The 14,895-nt window shown below is 31.8% G+C and overlaps 1 protein-coding gene across 1 annotated transcript; it reads left to right on the top strand.

Annotated features, from left to right (window-relative positions):
* Positions 1-8,606: 8,606 nt before the first annotated feature.
* LOC134726463 (uncharacterized) lies at positions 8,607-13,911 on the top strand. Its single transcript, XM_063590869.1, has 4 exons — positions 8,607-8,714; positions 10,481-10,574; positions 13,216-13,318; positions 13,825-13,911. Exons 1-4 carry the CDS (start codon positions 8,693-8,695, stop codon positions 13,909-13,911), a joined length of 306 nt encoding a protein of 101 aa, XP_063446939.1. The 5' UTR covers positions 8,607-8,692.
* Positions 13,912-14,895: the final 984 nt, after the last annotated feature.

Genomic DNA, 14,895 nt, shown 5'->3' with positions numbered 1-14,895 from the left:
GGATGTAACGCGTCTTCTGGTGGCTGACGTCGTAGTGAGGTCGTTTTAACGTCGCTGGGGGATCGTAGCATAGTCTTCCTGAAAAGAAATTACGCTTTCGCTACGCTTTCACTACGATGGTACTACAAACTTTGTGATCTTACTACGATTAGCCAACATATAAGACGCAATTAGTCACAAGAAATAAAAAAAATAACGTCGTTGGCGGGCAACCACCGACATGCCAATACTGTATGATCAAACACAAACATGGTCAACATATGATTCAAAGAAATAAAACGCAAACTAAATTAATAGAAATAACAAGATCCATAAATGATTTATAAAAAATGATCTCAACGGTGCAATTGGTTAACCCGAACAAAATGAATACAACGGTATAAATCTATACTACCCCAAAACTCAACTTCACAATGTTCAACCAGAAGATTTACCGTTGTATTCATTTTAGTTTAGTTTTGGGGTAGCATAGATTTATACCGTTGTATCCATTTTGTACCAGAACATTGTGAAGTTGAGTTTTGGGGTAGCATAGATTAGTTACTGTATAACTAAGGTGTAACAAACTTTTTAAATAATATAAAAATTGTGACTGTCGGTGTAATTGTAATAATTATTGTTTAAAGAAAAAAGCATGTCAAACATGCAACTATTATTTTTAAATAATTGTTTTGATCACCGAAAGTCATGTGAGGTTACATTTATATAGAACGGGTGTGTTCGATGCGTTAATCAATTAACAAAACCCCGCCATGTAACATCCAACTTTTTTGAACTTGCGCACACATGCCAAATTTAGGTGTGCCACTTTGGGAATGGTCTTAATCGATAATTGATAATTCATTTCTAAATATTGGTAATTTTTCTAATTATTTGTTTATGTCGGCTAAAATAAAGTACCATTTTGTAAGGAGACCAACTAATTAACATAACAACTTGACTTAAGGTGGTATGGGCGTCTAAAATAAAAATGATAGAATTTGTTCATACTTTGCCAAAACGTAGTATCTATTGATACATGGTAAACAATTTAATAAAAATGATAGGTCACCGCGCATTTTCTCAAGCTACAGGTTGTGACAAAATGACACATTTTGTATGGATTATACAGGAACAAACACCATTCTGTGATTAGAAACTAAACGAAATGATAGAATTATAAAATGAATTAGCAAAAGGTAGCTTCCAGACAATGCTTTGAGAATATCATTAGTAAAGGTAGGGTCACCGTACGTTTTTTCCGGCTAAAATACAAAATAGGAAAATTCCATGTAGATTCCTTCAAAAAATGCACTGTTTTAGAGTTACCTCCCCTTAAAATGCCAATTTTTAAAAACATTTAAAAACATTCCAAAATAATCTACACTTGTAAAAATATTAATAATTATAATTTACATTCTTATAAATTGGTTCTTTTAAATGAAAATTCATATTAGATATCTGCATTCCTGCATCAAATTTTGCTAACTTGATAAACAATCTGGACCTTAGGTTCTCTGTTTTTTACAATCCAAGATGGCGAAAGACACCCATACCACCTTAACGTCGTTTTAAAAACGATTGTTTGCAAGTTGCTTTGTTAACAGTTATACAATATATGAAAATTAATAATCGTGAACGCAACTATTCAAAATGACTTTTTGGAAAGTAACTTTTGTGACATCTTGACATCGTATACAAAGTTCATTTCACTTTTCTACCTTCTAAAAACAAGAGGTCGAATTCTTTTGTTCTATTTAAACCGCATATCGGACTGCACGGGTGATAACAACGTTCATGAAGTCTAGTCTGATTAATCATTGTACACACACAAAAAAGTGCAAGCAAAAAGGGATCCATCACTGCATGCACAAATTTATAGGGGAAAAATGCTGTAGCATAAAAAGAAGATGTCATGAGAAATGACCTTGCAATAACTTTTTGAAACCTAGATAATTGCATAGAAAAAATACATTAAATATTGTAATGTGACCGAGGGGAGGAAAGACACCGACACAGGCGGACAGACATAACCATACTATGACACATCAATACGACAATGTATCCTATAGTACATGTAATTCCCCATGAACTAAATAATACGTTATCTATTTACAAGTTTATTCCCAAATTTACATTTAATTTACTTCAAATGCATTGACAAAGTTCGCCAAAAAGTTATGTTTTTTTATAACTTAATGGATAGTTTTCATTATAAAACTTATGTACATATACTTTTTTCTGAAGAAAATTCTTTAATTTATTCATATTTAGAAGAAGTTTACTTTATTTTAATTGCAGGAAACAATTTCCCCCGACATATTTTCCGAATGCAAAGTGACCTCAGTGTGACCCATCTCGTAAAAATCCGGTGATCGCAATATGCATGAATGTACTTAAAAATAAATTACTATCTGAATTTACATGTTAAACACGAGCTCAATTGCCATAATTTTTTTTTAATTTTTTTTGTCGATTGTTGACAAACAGGTGCAATCGTTAAACTTCGGCTTCAAAACACGAACTTTAATCACCTGTCATATTTTCACAACAACACTGACCGATTGAAAAAAAATTGACGATTATACGAAATTTACACGAAAAAAATGATAAATTCGTGCACAGAAGACTAAGTTTATGTTGTGTGTATGCATTGGTTCAAGAATTGGAGGAACATTATTTTTCACCGGTCACTCGTTTCTAATGACTTTAAACATATAAACGTTAAAAACCAAGTCCTTCAGTACATTTGTATCTATATATATACTGATTAAAATAATCAAAGAAAATCCTAAAAGTCGTGACAGTACCACAGCTTCTAGTATCTTGACCAACTGACCTTTATCATAGAGTTTAATTACTATGATCTCTTTAGACAAAACAAATAGGCATAACTAATATTTATTATCCTACACTCGTTAATTGTCTTGATTAATCTGACAGTTCAACTTTAACTGCAGATAAAATAAACTAGCCATTTGTCAAATACAATGTAAGCCTTGCGTCATTAATTTTCTATGCACACAAATAAACAGTTATAAAGACAATGAGTAAGAGGTAAATATTTACAAAACATGAAAATATTTCAATATTAAAAAAGGATTGGTTATTTATATTTTGCCAAAAATGCTCCAGTTTCTTTTATTCAAACTTATCAAAGTAGTTGTTGAGTGGAACCGTTTTTCAAAGAGTCCTATTCATCCTTTTTTTTTGTAATTGCAACAAAATTGTAAGCTAATTTTCGTAAGCCTTTTTTTCTAAATCAGTATACATTTCTTAACATTATAATAAATTAATCAGCAGCTTTTTTAACATTATAATAAACACTATAACATCTTAACCAGCAGCTATCCTACACCGAGGTAAGTTGAGACGCGGGAATCGGAATCGGAATCAGAATTCTTGATGTGAGAATTTTGAGTTTTGAGTTTTGAATTTTGAATTTTGAATGATCCTTCTCGGCTTTCGTAGTTTCCTTATCTGATTAAGAAGGTATCAATACAAAACAGGAATCCAGAACAATCATAAAAATACAACAAAAATACAAGGAGGTAAATTTTCCGAGTTTCATTATCATTGATTGCAAATTTCAAGCGAATCGATGAAACAATTTTGGAGTTATTTATCGCAGCAATTATTTCTTTCTCTGATGGCTTCTTTTAAATTGTAAAGATTTTTGTCAATTTGCAGACCTATCGGTGTTAACCAAACATATTATAAAAATATGACATAGCATGACAGGGTTAAGAAGTCAAGGGTCTTTGCAATTATATAATGTTATAATAATGTAAGTCCTGTGTAAAAATGTAGAATCACAAAAAACTGAACTCGAAGGAAATTCAAAACGAAAAGTCCATTGAAAAGGCAAAATTAAAAGCTCGAACACATCGAATGAATATATAAAAACTTTTATATTCCTGACTTGATACAAACATTTTCTAATGTAGAAAATGGTGGATTAAACCTGGTTCTATACCTAGCTTTATATAAAATTTAGAGCTACAGGTTTTGTTTAATTTTTTGTCAAATTTTGCAATCGCAACGTATAAGAAAAGCAAAATGAGAATGTTAAATTTGATGTATGCCTTTTTGTGCTTCTTTGTTACATTTGTTGTTTATGTAGTGATATTAAGATGATAACACAATATTGACTGTTGTACCCCTATTTTTGACATTTTTACTCTTTGAGTTTGTTTGTTTTGTTCATGCATCGTTGACAATGTAATGGAATTTGATGCGACTGTCATACAAGTGAGAGGTTTAGCTAGCTATAAAACTTGGTTCAATCCACCATTTTCTACATTAGAAAATGCCTGTACCAAGTCAGGAATATGACAGTTGTTATCCATTCGTTTGATGTGTTTGGACTCTTGATTTTATGGAAAGCCACATGGGACCCCCCGACTCCGTTCAAGTTTTATATAGAACTTTCCCGGCCGTGTAAGATTTCAGAATCCGTGCATGTTTTTACCGATTCCGCGAATGTTTTGTACCGACTCCGTGAAAGTGTTGTACCGACTCCGTGAAAGTGTTGGACCGATTCCGTGTAAGTTCCCCGACTCCGCGACTGGTGTAGATTGCCTTCATTAACAAAATCTACCGTGCAAGATGAGATAGATGCCGACATTGATAACTTTATTTAATTACATAGCACATTCGCGGCCGTGTAAGATTGGTGCCGACTCTATTGTAATTAATTTGATTAACACATTAGTCAGTGATGGTCGCGGCCGTGTTATGCAATTATTGCCGACTCGGCACTGACTGTGGTTATTTCGTATATATATACCATTAACGATATCCATGGAATTATTTAAATTATTTATTAAATATACAATTTTGTAATATGCAGGTTTTTCCCCTAACCAATTCGGATCTTGTCAGTACGATTATATAAATTATACGCCATTGCATCATTTCTACCAAACTGCTTGAGCTACCTGGAAAACACAAGCTATGTTTTATATGAATATTTTTATTTATTTCAATCGCCTTTCTTCTTCTCATTATTTATGAATTTGACCATTTTATTCTTACCTCTAATATTTTTTTTTTAGTATTTCATTAATCTCAAATAATTTAGACGGGACTTATTTTATTAATTTTTTTTATTTATTTTTTTTGGTGGGGGGAGGGCGGTCCTTTTCTGCAACCCGACGATATGAAACACGAATATGTATCGATATTTTTTACGGTTTATTGACAGTACAATTTTGATAACATGCTCCATATGCATATTAATTCAGATATTCTTTTTTTAGTGCGGAGTTTGTTTTTCTTTTGCTGTTTTATAATGCATTTAGTTAGTAGCAGAACCAGTCGACAAGTTTAGCAATTGTTATATTTTCCACGAAAATAACTGTCAATCATGGTTTCTTAAGAGGATACAAATTAATTTTATCTTTTCAGTCGGAAGCATTTAAGCTTTACATGCTTATCATATGACAAAGTCACATGACTGGCTGTGAAAAAATACGTATGTGTATCAATGATAGTGACTGCACTTAAACTGATTGACACCTGTGCAATTTATCCGAGAAAATAATAAATTTTAGAAAGAGACTCATAAGAAATGCGTGTAAATACAGTACTGCGGTCAACTTCGAAGAAGGTAAGCGTTAAAAATATCTAATATGGGAACTATTACAGGGTTAAGTTTAACTATTGCTGAATATTTCCAGATTAAATGTATAACAGATAATTTATGGATGCATATTCCGATGATTATTCCTACTTGAAAATATAACTATGTCAAATGCTTTATTCAGTAGATAATAAAATCAATAATAAATTAATTGATATTTAAATATGAACTATTTCATTGTTCAAAGCTGAACTGAATAGAGCTAGAGTTGTCTTATTTATTTTATTCTTGACACAAAGATTTAGCTACAAGAAAGTGCATGATACTAAATGACAATTTCCGCTAGATATGTTTATAAAAAGTTAATTATTTAAAAAAAAAAAGTCAGGAACCAGGGGCCTGTTTATCGGAACTGTCCTAAGATCGGTCCTAAGAATTTCTTAGGACAGAAGTTAGGATGAAGTTAGGACCGACTTACGACACGTCTCAGCATGCACATCGAAGCTATCTTAGGAATATCTTAGCTAGGACGTCCTAACTGATGTCTTAAGTATTGGTGGAAAAGAAAATACATTCCGAATATGAAAAAAAATAATTTTGATATCATACATGTATTTTATCAATAATTTTATTTCAAATATGGTTAATTAGAATCTAATAACTAATATGTAGTTTTGAATTAAAGGTAATAAATGTTATTTGTAAAATAATTGTACATTTAAACTGTATGACACAAAAATAAAAAAATAACAAACTACCTGTAAACAAGATATATAATACGTAAAAATCATAACATATTTTTGGGTGAGTTGAATTCGGAGTGTCACATTTTCATTCTTTTACAGTTCAAATGTAAATCTCGTGCATTATTCATATCATTACGGAGAATTTCAACTTTTTTTACTACTGCTTTAAAAATAATACGCGTGAAAATGAACAAAAGACGAAATTCGAATGTATCATAAAGTTAGGACCATCCTATGACCATCTTAAGACACCTAAATTGGTATCCTAAAGTTAGGACAATTCCTAGGATTTTCCTAAGTTGTGACATGTTTGATAAACCCATTTAGGACTAAGATGTGTCCTAAGTTGGTCTTAGGACACGTCCTAATCCTAAGAGAGCTTCGATAAACAGGCCCCAGGGGCCGTGTCAATGAAAGTATCCTAGGATATGTCCTAAGATAGCCTGGTATCCCGGCCCGATATCTAGCTGCGCGTCGCCAAGATTAGCCAGGACCCCAGGCTAGTCCTAAGATAGGTCTTAGGACATTATTTAGGATGTTCTTAGGACGTGTCTGAGACATGTCTTAGGATGTAAAATAAAGCTGTCTTAGGACCGTCCTAACTACGATGGTCCTAGGACCATCCTAACACATTTATTTAATTGGAAATATATGTAGAGATTTGTATGACATAGATTGAATTGTATTTTAGAACCTATATGTAAAGAGAGGGAGGATGACTCTTATATAGAAAACAATTAACGCAAAATAAAAGTTAAAGTTTTTACGGAATACTAATAAATACGTTATTAAATACGATAAAAGGTATAAATGAATTTAATACGAAAACAAAAGTAAATGGTCACAAAACTTTGTGATATTCGTGCTGCAATTTTAGTACATAAACTAGTTTTTTCCTTAGGTCCACTCGATTTCATTACATGTATCGAATCAGAATTAGGTAAAAAAAGAAGTAAACTTTTTCCCATATTTGAATTTTTTTAAATATGTTGCTCATGCTGATAGTATTGTTTAAAGGATTCAAAAAAGGCAGCACGGGAAAACATATTATAATACAATTAAATCTTTAAGGTTTATGTACCCTTCTGCAGCAATTTTTGTACGAATTTTTCAAACATCAATTGTATCAAAACTACAGATAAAATGAATAATAGAGACAGACCATTTTGAACATAATTTATACTAGGGGGAAACTTGATGCAAAGTATTATTACTTACTGTTGCATTGCATTTAATAGAAAAAGAGTACTTTGTGGCAAATAAACCAAGATTTTTATAGAAAATCCACAGCCTTTAATTAAGAGATTTTTGTTATAAAATTTGAAATATAGATTACTCCCTTGCTTTTCTATGATGTGCTAGTGTTTATTTTTTACAAAATGTTCTATCCAACCTGTAAATTCCAAAATACATGGTGCAGAGTAACTAAAGTCGAGCCGGCCGGCACCCTAAAAGGTGTACTTGATTTGGTCCATATTTGTATTTGTTCTAACCAATAACTACATTAATAAACTTGTTTTAAGGAAATCAATGCTAGCACTGCATGCAATAATCCTATATCTATTGGTCATCAAATTGCCAAATATGATAGAACAAGGATAAAGGCTGTGGATTTTCTATAAAATTTCAATATGTTTATCATTGAAGCAACACAAGGGTACATAATCCTTAACAAACATTAAACGATTTTTTTTTATTAATTTTATCTAATGATAGTTTAATATTATTAACGTTTAAGGACTATGTAATCTTTAGGACTATCCTAAGACACCTATTGTATATCCTAACTTTTGGACCAAATTTAGGACGTATCTTATTTTAGGAGACTTTCGTTAACCCGACTTAGGACTAAGACGTGTTCTAAGACCATCCTAAGACATGTCTTTGTCCTAGGACAGCTTCGTTGACACGGCCCCTGTTTTTCACTGGTTGTATTTTGTGGCTGTGTTTAATTACTTTGTACATAATTTATGCAGTTGTTTTTTCGTTTGGATTGTTTAACATGTGTCATTGTGGAGCTGACAATGTGGTATGAATCAATGGGCTTATATTTATAAACTTAACATGCTTGTGCTTTCTGGAGAAATCTGTATAAAAACAGTACAGAAAATACACACACACACACACACAACATAATTTAACGATGAGGTATAATAATGCAAATAACATTCAATAAACTAAAGGATAGTAGGATTAGTATAAACACCATGAGTCGATACTTAAAGGATTTTTTTTACAACAAATAAATATTCTTCAAATAGTTTTTTCAATAGTTTAAGATTGTTATACTTTTTTCCAGATTTAAGTCATTTAAAGTACTCCTTTAACGATTCCGGTTTTTGAGAAAGACGGGACACATTGGTGCTCTACTTTGTCATACACTATGGCACGGATCGTCACTGAAGGTAAAGAATTAAGAAATAATTTTCGACTGTGTCCTTTGCTGTTTTCGTTTATTTCATACACTTCTTCTTTGATGTGGCCTCATCGAAAAGCAGGTAGAAAAGTACCTGCCACTAGTAAACGTGGTCACGAGTCTAACTCAAATATTAACATAAATTTTATGACCACAAAAGAGAGCTTGGGATTGATTTAGGGAGTTTTGGTCCCAACAGTTTAGGAATAAGGGGCAAAAAAGTCCCAAATAAGCATTTTTTCTTGTTTTTTGCACCATATCTTTATAGTATAAGTCAATAGAAGTCTATGAAATTTCACACAACGTTTATAACCACAATAGGAAGGTTGGGATTGATTTTGGGATCTTTGGTCCCAACGATTTACATTGTAGGAATAAGAGGCCAAAAGAGTCCAAAAACAATTAAAATTTGTTTGATTTCATCAAAAAATGAATCGTTGGGGTTCTTTGATATGCCGAATCTAACCGTGTATTTAGATTCTTAATATTTGGTCCTGTTTTCCAATTGGTTAACATTAAGGTCTAAAGGGTCCAAAATTAAACTTAGTTTTATTAAAAAAAAAATGAATTCTTGGGGTTCTGTGATATGCTGAATCTAAACATGTACTTTGATTTTTTATTATGGGCCGAGTTTTCAAGTTGGTCCAAATCGGGGTCCAAAATTAAACTTTGTTTGATTTCAACAAAAAATTAATATATGGGGTTCTTCAATATGCTGAATCTAACAATGTATTTAGATTTTTAATATTTGGCCCAGATTATCAAATTGGTCCACATTGATGTATAAAGGGTCTAAAATAAATATTATTTGATTTTATCAAAAATTGAATTCTTTGGTTTCTATGATAATTATGCTAAATCTAACCATGTATTTAGATTTTGGATAATGGATCATAATAGGTAAATGTCGAATTTTAATTTTAATTTTTTTTAAGACCACATTCATTCTGTGTCAGAAAACTACGTGGTGACTCGTTGTGTCAACTATTTAATCCCAACTATTTGCACTGGTTTTATCTTTTTGTAATTTCATAAAACGTATTGATTTCTGTTTTGAATACGAAAAATACTAAAACTTAAAGATCTTTGGTATATGTATATAACTACTTTATATCAAGAATATGTCAACGAATATACATAGATACTACAGTTCACTTATTGCTTAAAATTATGTTCGGAAATAGGTTGAACATTCATCATCAGATTTCAGGAAACAATCTTAATTACTTCAAGTAATGCCTACGTAGGCGTTAGCTTATTGTCTAGTACAAACTTTTAAAAGTCTTATTTCACTTATTGCCGCTAACCTTTATAAGCAATTGAAAATCTGGCGGAAGATGTTTCCCTTTAGATTTTTCATACCTTTAACATCGGCCGTTTCTTGTTGTTGCAATAACTATTGAAAACATCAAGAATTTCAAATATGGCTTTTTAAACTATATGTAACGAAATTATGAAAAGAAAAGTTGGGGTTAGCGGACACATTATTTTGATGGCAACATTATGATAAAATCACAGGATTCTGAAAAGCTGGAAAAAATTTCAAAAACGAGAGGTGGTAACACCCTTAATTGGATAACTTTGCATAGAAGACCATGTAACGCACATAAATAACAAAAATAGTTTGTCATTAAATTACATTTACACTAAATCACATATATATATATATCTAGGATAATGATAACTACATTTCGAAATATATGTCGTGCTAGCATACATCATGTCATATCTTTTTTTTTTAAATTTTTATTTTAGATATTGAAGCAGTTATACGACATTACCATAGAATCGGATATACACACACAATAATTTGTCATCTTTTAAACCAGCGACATGCTGTTCCTATGAAGTAGGTAACATTATTATTTTTTAGAAGCTACAATCTTGCTATCTGATTGGTTAGGCATCCGTTGGAAATAACACCCGGACGCAACTAAACCATTAATATTCGCGAATCAAAAACATTATTCAACTATGTGAAGCAATATGTGTACATGTCCATGACAGAAAATAATAATATGCAGGGGCGTAGCTAGAAGGAAATGATGTGCAAACAAGTACTGCCGAGCGGAGCGAGGTGAACAATTTTTGGGACCCTTTTTTGCAGAATTTTTTTTCTTTCTCGGTTTTTGGTCATAGGACGGTTAAAAGAGTAGCTTCTTGTAGATAGGTCTTATAAACAGTTAATGAAAGATAAACTATTAATAATTCTTATGAATAGATTAAATCGATGCATGGTTAAATAATTACATTAGATGTATGTTTCATTATAATACGTTATTCTGATTGGCTAACTGCACATCACATGTTATTCCGTAAGCAATTGCACTAGACAATAAAACTTATCATTCATGATGACACGAGGTCCCACAATAAAGTGCACAGGTGAATTACACACAACTTGATAAAAATCGTGTTTTCATGATCCTAGCTAAAAAATGTAATTATAAGTATTAAATGCTTCTTTTTGTAACTTTATAGGGCTGTAAAAGCGTTGACCGTGCATACATTTTTAGAATAAAGCGCTTCCGCGCTTCATACAAAATGTACTTCGGTCAACGCTTTTACACCCCAATAAATTTGAAAAAAGAAGTATTCAATTCTTAATTGTATACATAAACTACACATTTTGTGATACAGAATTTACTCAAAATTGTCCAAAATCTGCTCTTCGGGTCTAGGCAGAAACGAACTTCTCAGTAGTTGTCGTTTGTTTTAATATGTAATTTATACGTGTTTCTCGTTTCTCGTTTTTTATAAAGACTATTGAGTAGACCGTTGGTTTTCCCTTTTGAATGGTTTCACACTCGTACATTTGAGGCCCTTTGTAGCTTGTTGTTCGGTGTGAGCCAAGGCTCCGTTTTGAAGGCCGTACTTTGACCCATAATGGTTTACTTGTTACACGAACACGAGGGAGCAGATCTGATAAAACCAGACGCGACCCACTTTCTAGTTCCATTATCATCTGGTCTATAAACGCATAATATAATGAGACTTTTCAATACTATTTCGTTTTCGCCATGGCATATTGTCAACGATATCGAAGGATTCAGATAAACTATAATGCCGATTGTTACAATTGCAACTCATTCCAAACAGATAAACCGTACTATGTAAAATGTGCTCCGATACTACATGTGTTAGACTGAGTAAAACAAATTCAAATGTTGTATACGATACAAGTTACTGTCCGATTTTGTCATGATCTCCAATTAAACTTCTATTTTAAACCAGATACCGTTATTTAATGACATTTCATGAATTAAAAGTGACAATATATGTGTTTCCTTTAAACATTTAATTGATAAATTTTATTTTGCATTTTTTTTTGCATGCCGAATTGATGTGCACGCAACTGCGTGTTAGCGTATACGGAGCTACGCGCCTGAATTATGAGTAGTATAGTCGATTTTGTAGTAAAAAAAGTTAACAAAAAATTAAACAAAATAGTATTTTTTCTTCAATGCACTGTATTTTTGTCTTTTACCCCCAGCAAAATGATAGTGACTTTTGTTTTCCGTTTTTCTTTTAAATTGTCGAAGAGATGTGCCTGCTAAAACACATGCTTTATAAGCAATCATACTGGTTATCTTAGTCAGTGTAACCAAGATATGTGTAACAACAGTTTGTTGTTTCCAAGATGACAATATTATATACTATTATTAGGCTTTGTTTCCCCATCATTATTCACTAAAAAATGTTAACTTATACTGCACCTTACCAATAGTGTTCTTTCAATGTCATCTTTCAGAGTAAGTTATGAGTACGATCGATCCTAATTCATTCATCAATTAAATGATACACGTGGTTGTTTTACAAATAGTCTAACGTAAATACAAAAAAAAACCACCAGAGAAACACTCTGAACAGTAATTGAAACTTTTCTCCCCAAAAAGAATGTATAGATCTCATTTCTCTTTTATTAATAAGTATGAACCTGAATATTTCGATTTTTTTTCGAATAATTACATTAGATGTATGTTTCATTATAATACGTTATTCTGATTGGCTAACAGCACATCACATGTTATTCCGTAAACAATTGCATGAGACAATAACATTTATCATGCATGATGACACGAGGTCCCACAATAAAGTGCACAGGTGAATTAAATAAAACTGGATAAAAATCGTGTTTTCATGATCCTACATGTAGCTAAAAAATGTAATTATAAGTATTGAATGCTTCTTTTTGTAACTTTATAGGGTTGTAAAAGCGTTGACCGCTTCCTCGCTTCATACAAAATGTACTTCGGTCAACGCTTTTACACCCCAATAAAATTACAAAAAGAAGCATTCAATTCTTAAATGTTTTGCACATGATTTTAAACCGTTTCAATAGCACAAATGATAAATTCTAATATTCCGACCTGGGTTATAAACTTGATTGCTTTTGCAAAGACACTTGTAAGTCAAAGAAAGAAAAAAACCCTGAAATGCTTCATAAGAGTTGTACTTATTGATTGTGTAAGGCTTTCTTTATTTTCAAGATATGAATATCTGAAAAGAAAGGTGTTACCAAGGTTAGGACTTAACAATAGAAGAGGAGTTTCAAAGTTGACAGATTTTGATATTGTGTTATCTACTATTGAGGTATGCCTGTAAGATTTTGTTTTAGATAAGAGTTGCAGTATTGTGATTCCGCAATCGACATTTTAACTTGATGGGTCAATCTGAAATACTGTTTTCCCAATTGAAAAATTCAGTACGCATGTCTTAAAATGTTGTGCAAATTTAAAAAAAAAAGCCTTATAAAAACTGCTAGGACGTTTTCACTTTGTTGACTGTTTGAACACATGTTGAAGGTGTGCGTGTCGTCAGACATTTGATTTTTTATAAATATTTGCTCTTTAAGGAGTGAATTGAACTTTGTAATTTTGGTGGTACAAGCGGTTAAATGTTAAAGTTATTTTAGAATTGCACTTTCCATCTACAGGACATCAATTGTGTCTTTCAGACAAAGAAAGTCTTAAATTGACTTTGTTATAATATAGGGTGTAGTGCGGGGCATTATTTTGTATAGTTTGATAACAAAATTTAGCTTACACACGTATTATCTCACTGATATTTAATTATGTTATTATTTGTTTAAATTGCAGAGGGAAATGGGTTTGAAAGAGGATATCAGCATTGCAGACATGCATCATCGTTTGAAAGTCAATTATGGCTTTGTTGTCAGACGGTAATCTTAGACTACTTCGTTTACTATTTATCTATTTGAGTGTTTATGACTGAAATATTCGTATATTCGTAGTTTGTTCTTTTAGTTATCATCGCACATCATTAGACATGTTACGAAAAGGTATATTCACGACGCTGAGGTTGACAATTTACACTTTAAATGTGGGGACTGTGTCACAACACTAAAGAGATTACATGTGTATACTTTGTATTTTATTTAAAAACCGCATTGATCCTTTCGCAGGCAATTTCGTATGGATTACATTTATACGATTAGAAATATAAGAAATAGATATTAATACTTTCCATTATACTTTTAAGTAACTATAATACGGGCTACATAACGTGTGTGAATTCTTTGGCGAGCCCTTGTCTTGCAAATAGTCTTAAGTATTTTAATCTGTTGTATACCTTCTCGTGAATATATATGTAACGATCATTTTAATATAGTTTAAAAAAAAAACAGTGTATGTATTTTGATCCAGTTGTTTACCACATAAATTGTTATCTAACGGGGTCTGTTTTAAATAACTAAAACACGATTTCAATTTGAGGCATGTTGCACTATATAGAAAATTTCGCCCGGTCATATAGCTTCGAAGGCATGTATTTTCTCTCTTTATTTCCTTCCAACTTTGTCTCAATTTCAAAAGTTTCAGCTCATTTTGTATTTTCTGTATAATAGTTTGTGATTGATTGATTGTTGATTGCTTAACGTTCAGCGGCAAATATGTCATGTATGTTTGGAACAAAATGAGGTTTGTGTAAAATATGACTCGCTACTCGTCGGTTGAACAACCCTGCAGAGCTTCAAAAGCATCGCATAATGACTTAAGTTTGCATTTATATCTTAAAACCACCTTATGCAGATATTTTTTATTTCATAAATTCCTAAAACATTTGAGGAAATTCGCCAACCGTTTCATAAGAAAATGAGAATATGAAAAAAAAGTTACACCGATGACCGATGGCTCTTTCCTGCTAGGAGT

Source organism: Mytilus trossulus, chromosome 7 (assembly GCF_036588685.1).
Source record: "Mytilus trossulus isolate FHL-02 chromosome 7, PNRI_Mtr1.1.1.hap1, whole genome shotgun sequence".
Taxonomy (NCBI): Eukaryota; Metazoa; Mollusca; class Bivalvia; order Mytilida; family Mytilidae; genus Mytilus; species Mytilus trossulus.
The sequence above is the reverse complement of the archived record's forward strand: the minus strand, read 5'-3'. Positions and strand labels throughout refer to the sequence as shown.

Excerpts from the sequence above, each read along its gene's own strand:
- LOC134726463 (XM_063590869.1), top strand. The coding sequence starts at position 8,693 with ATGGCACGGATCGTCACTGAAG. Across the intron at positions 8,715-10,480 it reads GGCACGGATCGTCACTGAAG|ATATTGAAGCAGTTATACGA; the intron begins GTAAAGAATTAA and ends TTTTTATTTTAG. Across the intron at positions 13,319-13,824 it reads TTGTGTTATCTACTATTGAG|AGGGAAATGGGTTTGAAAGA; the intron begins GTATGCCTGTAA and ends TTTAAATTGCAG.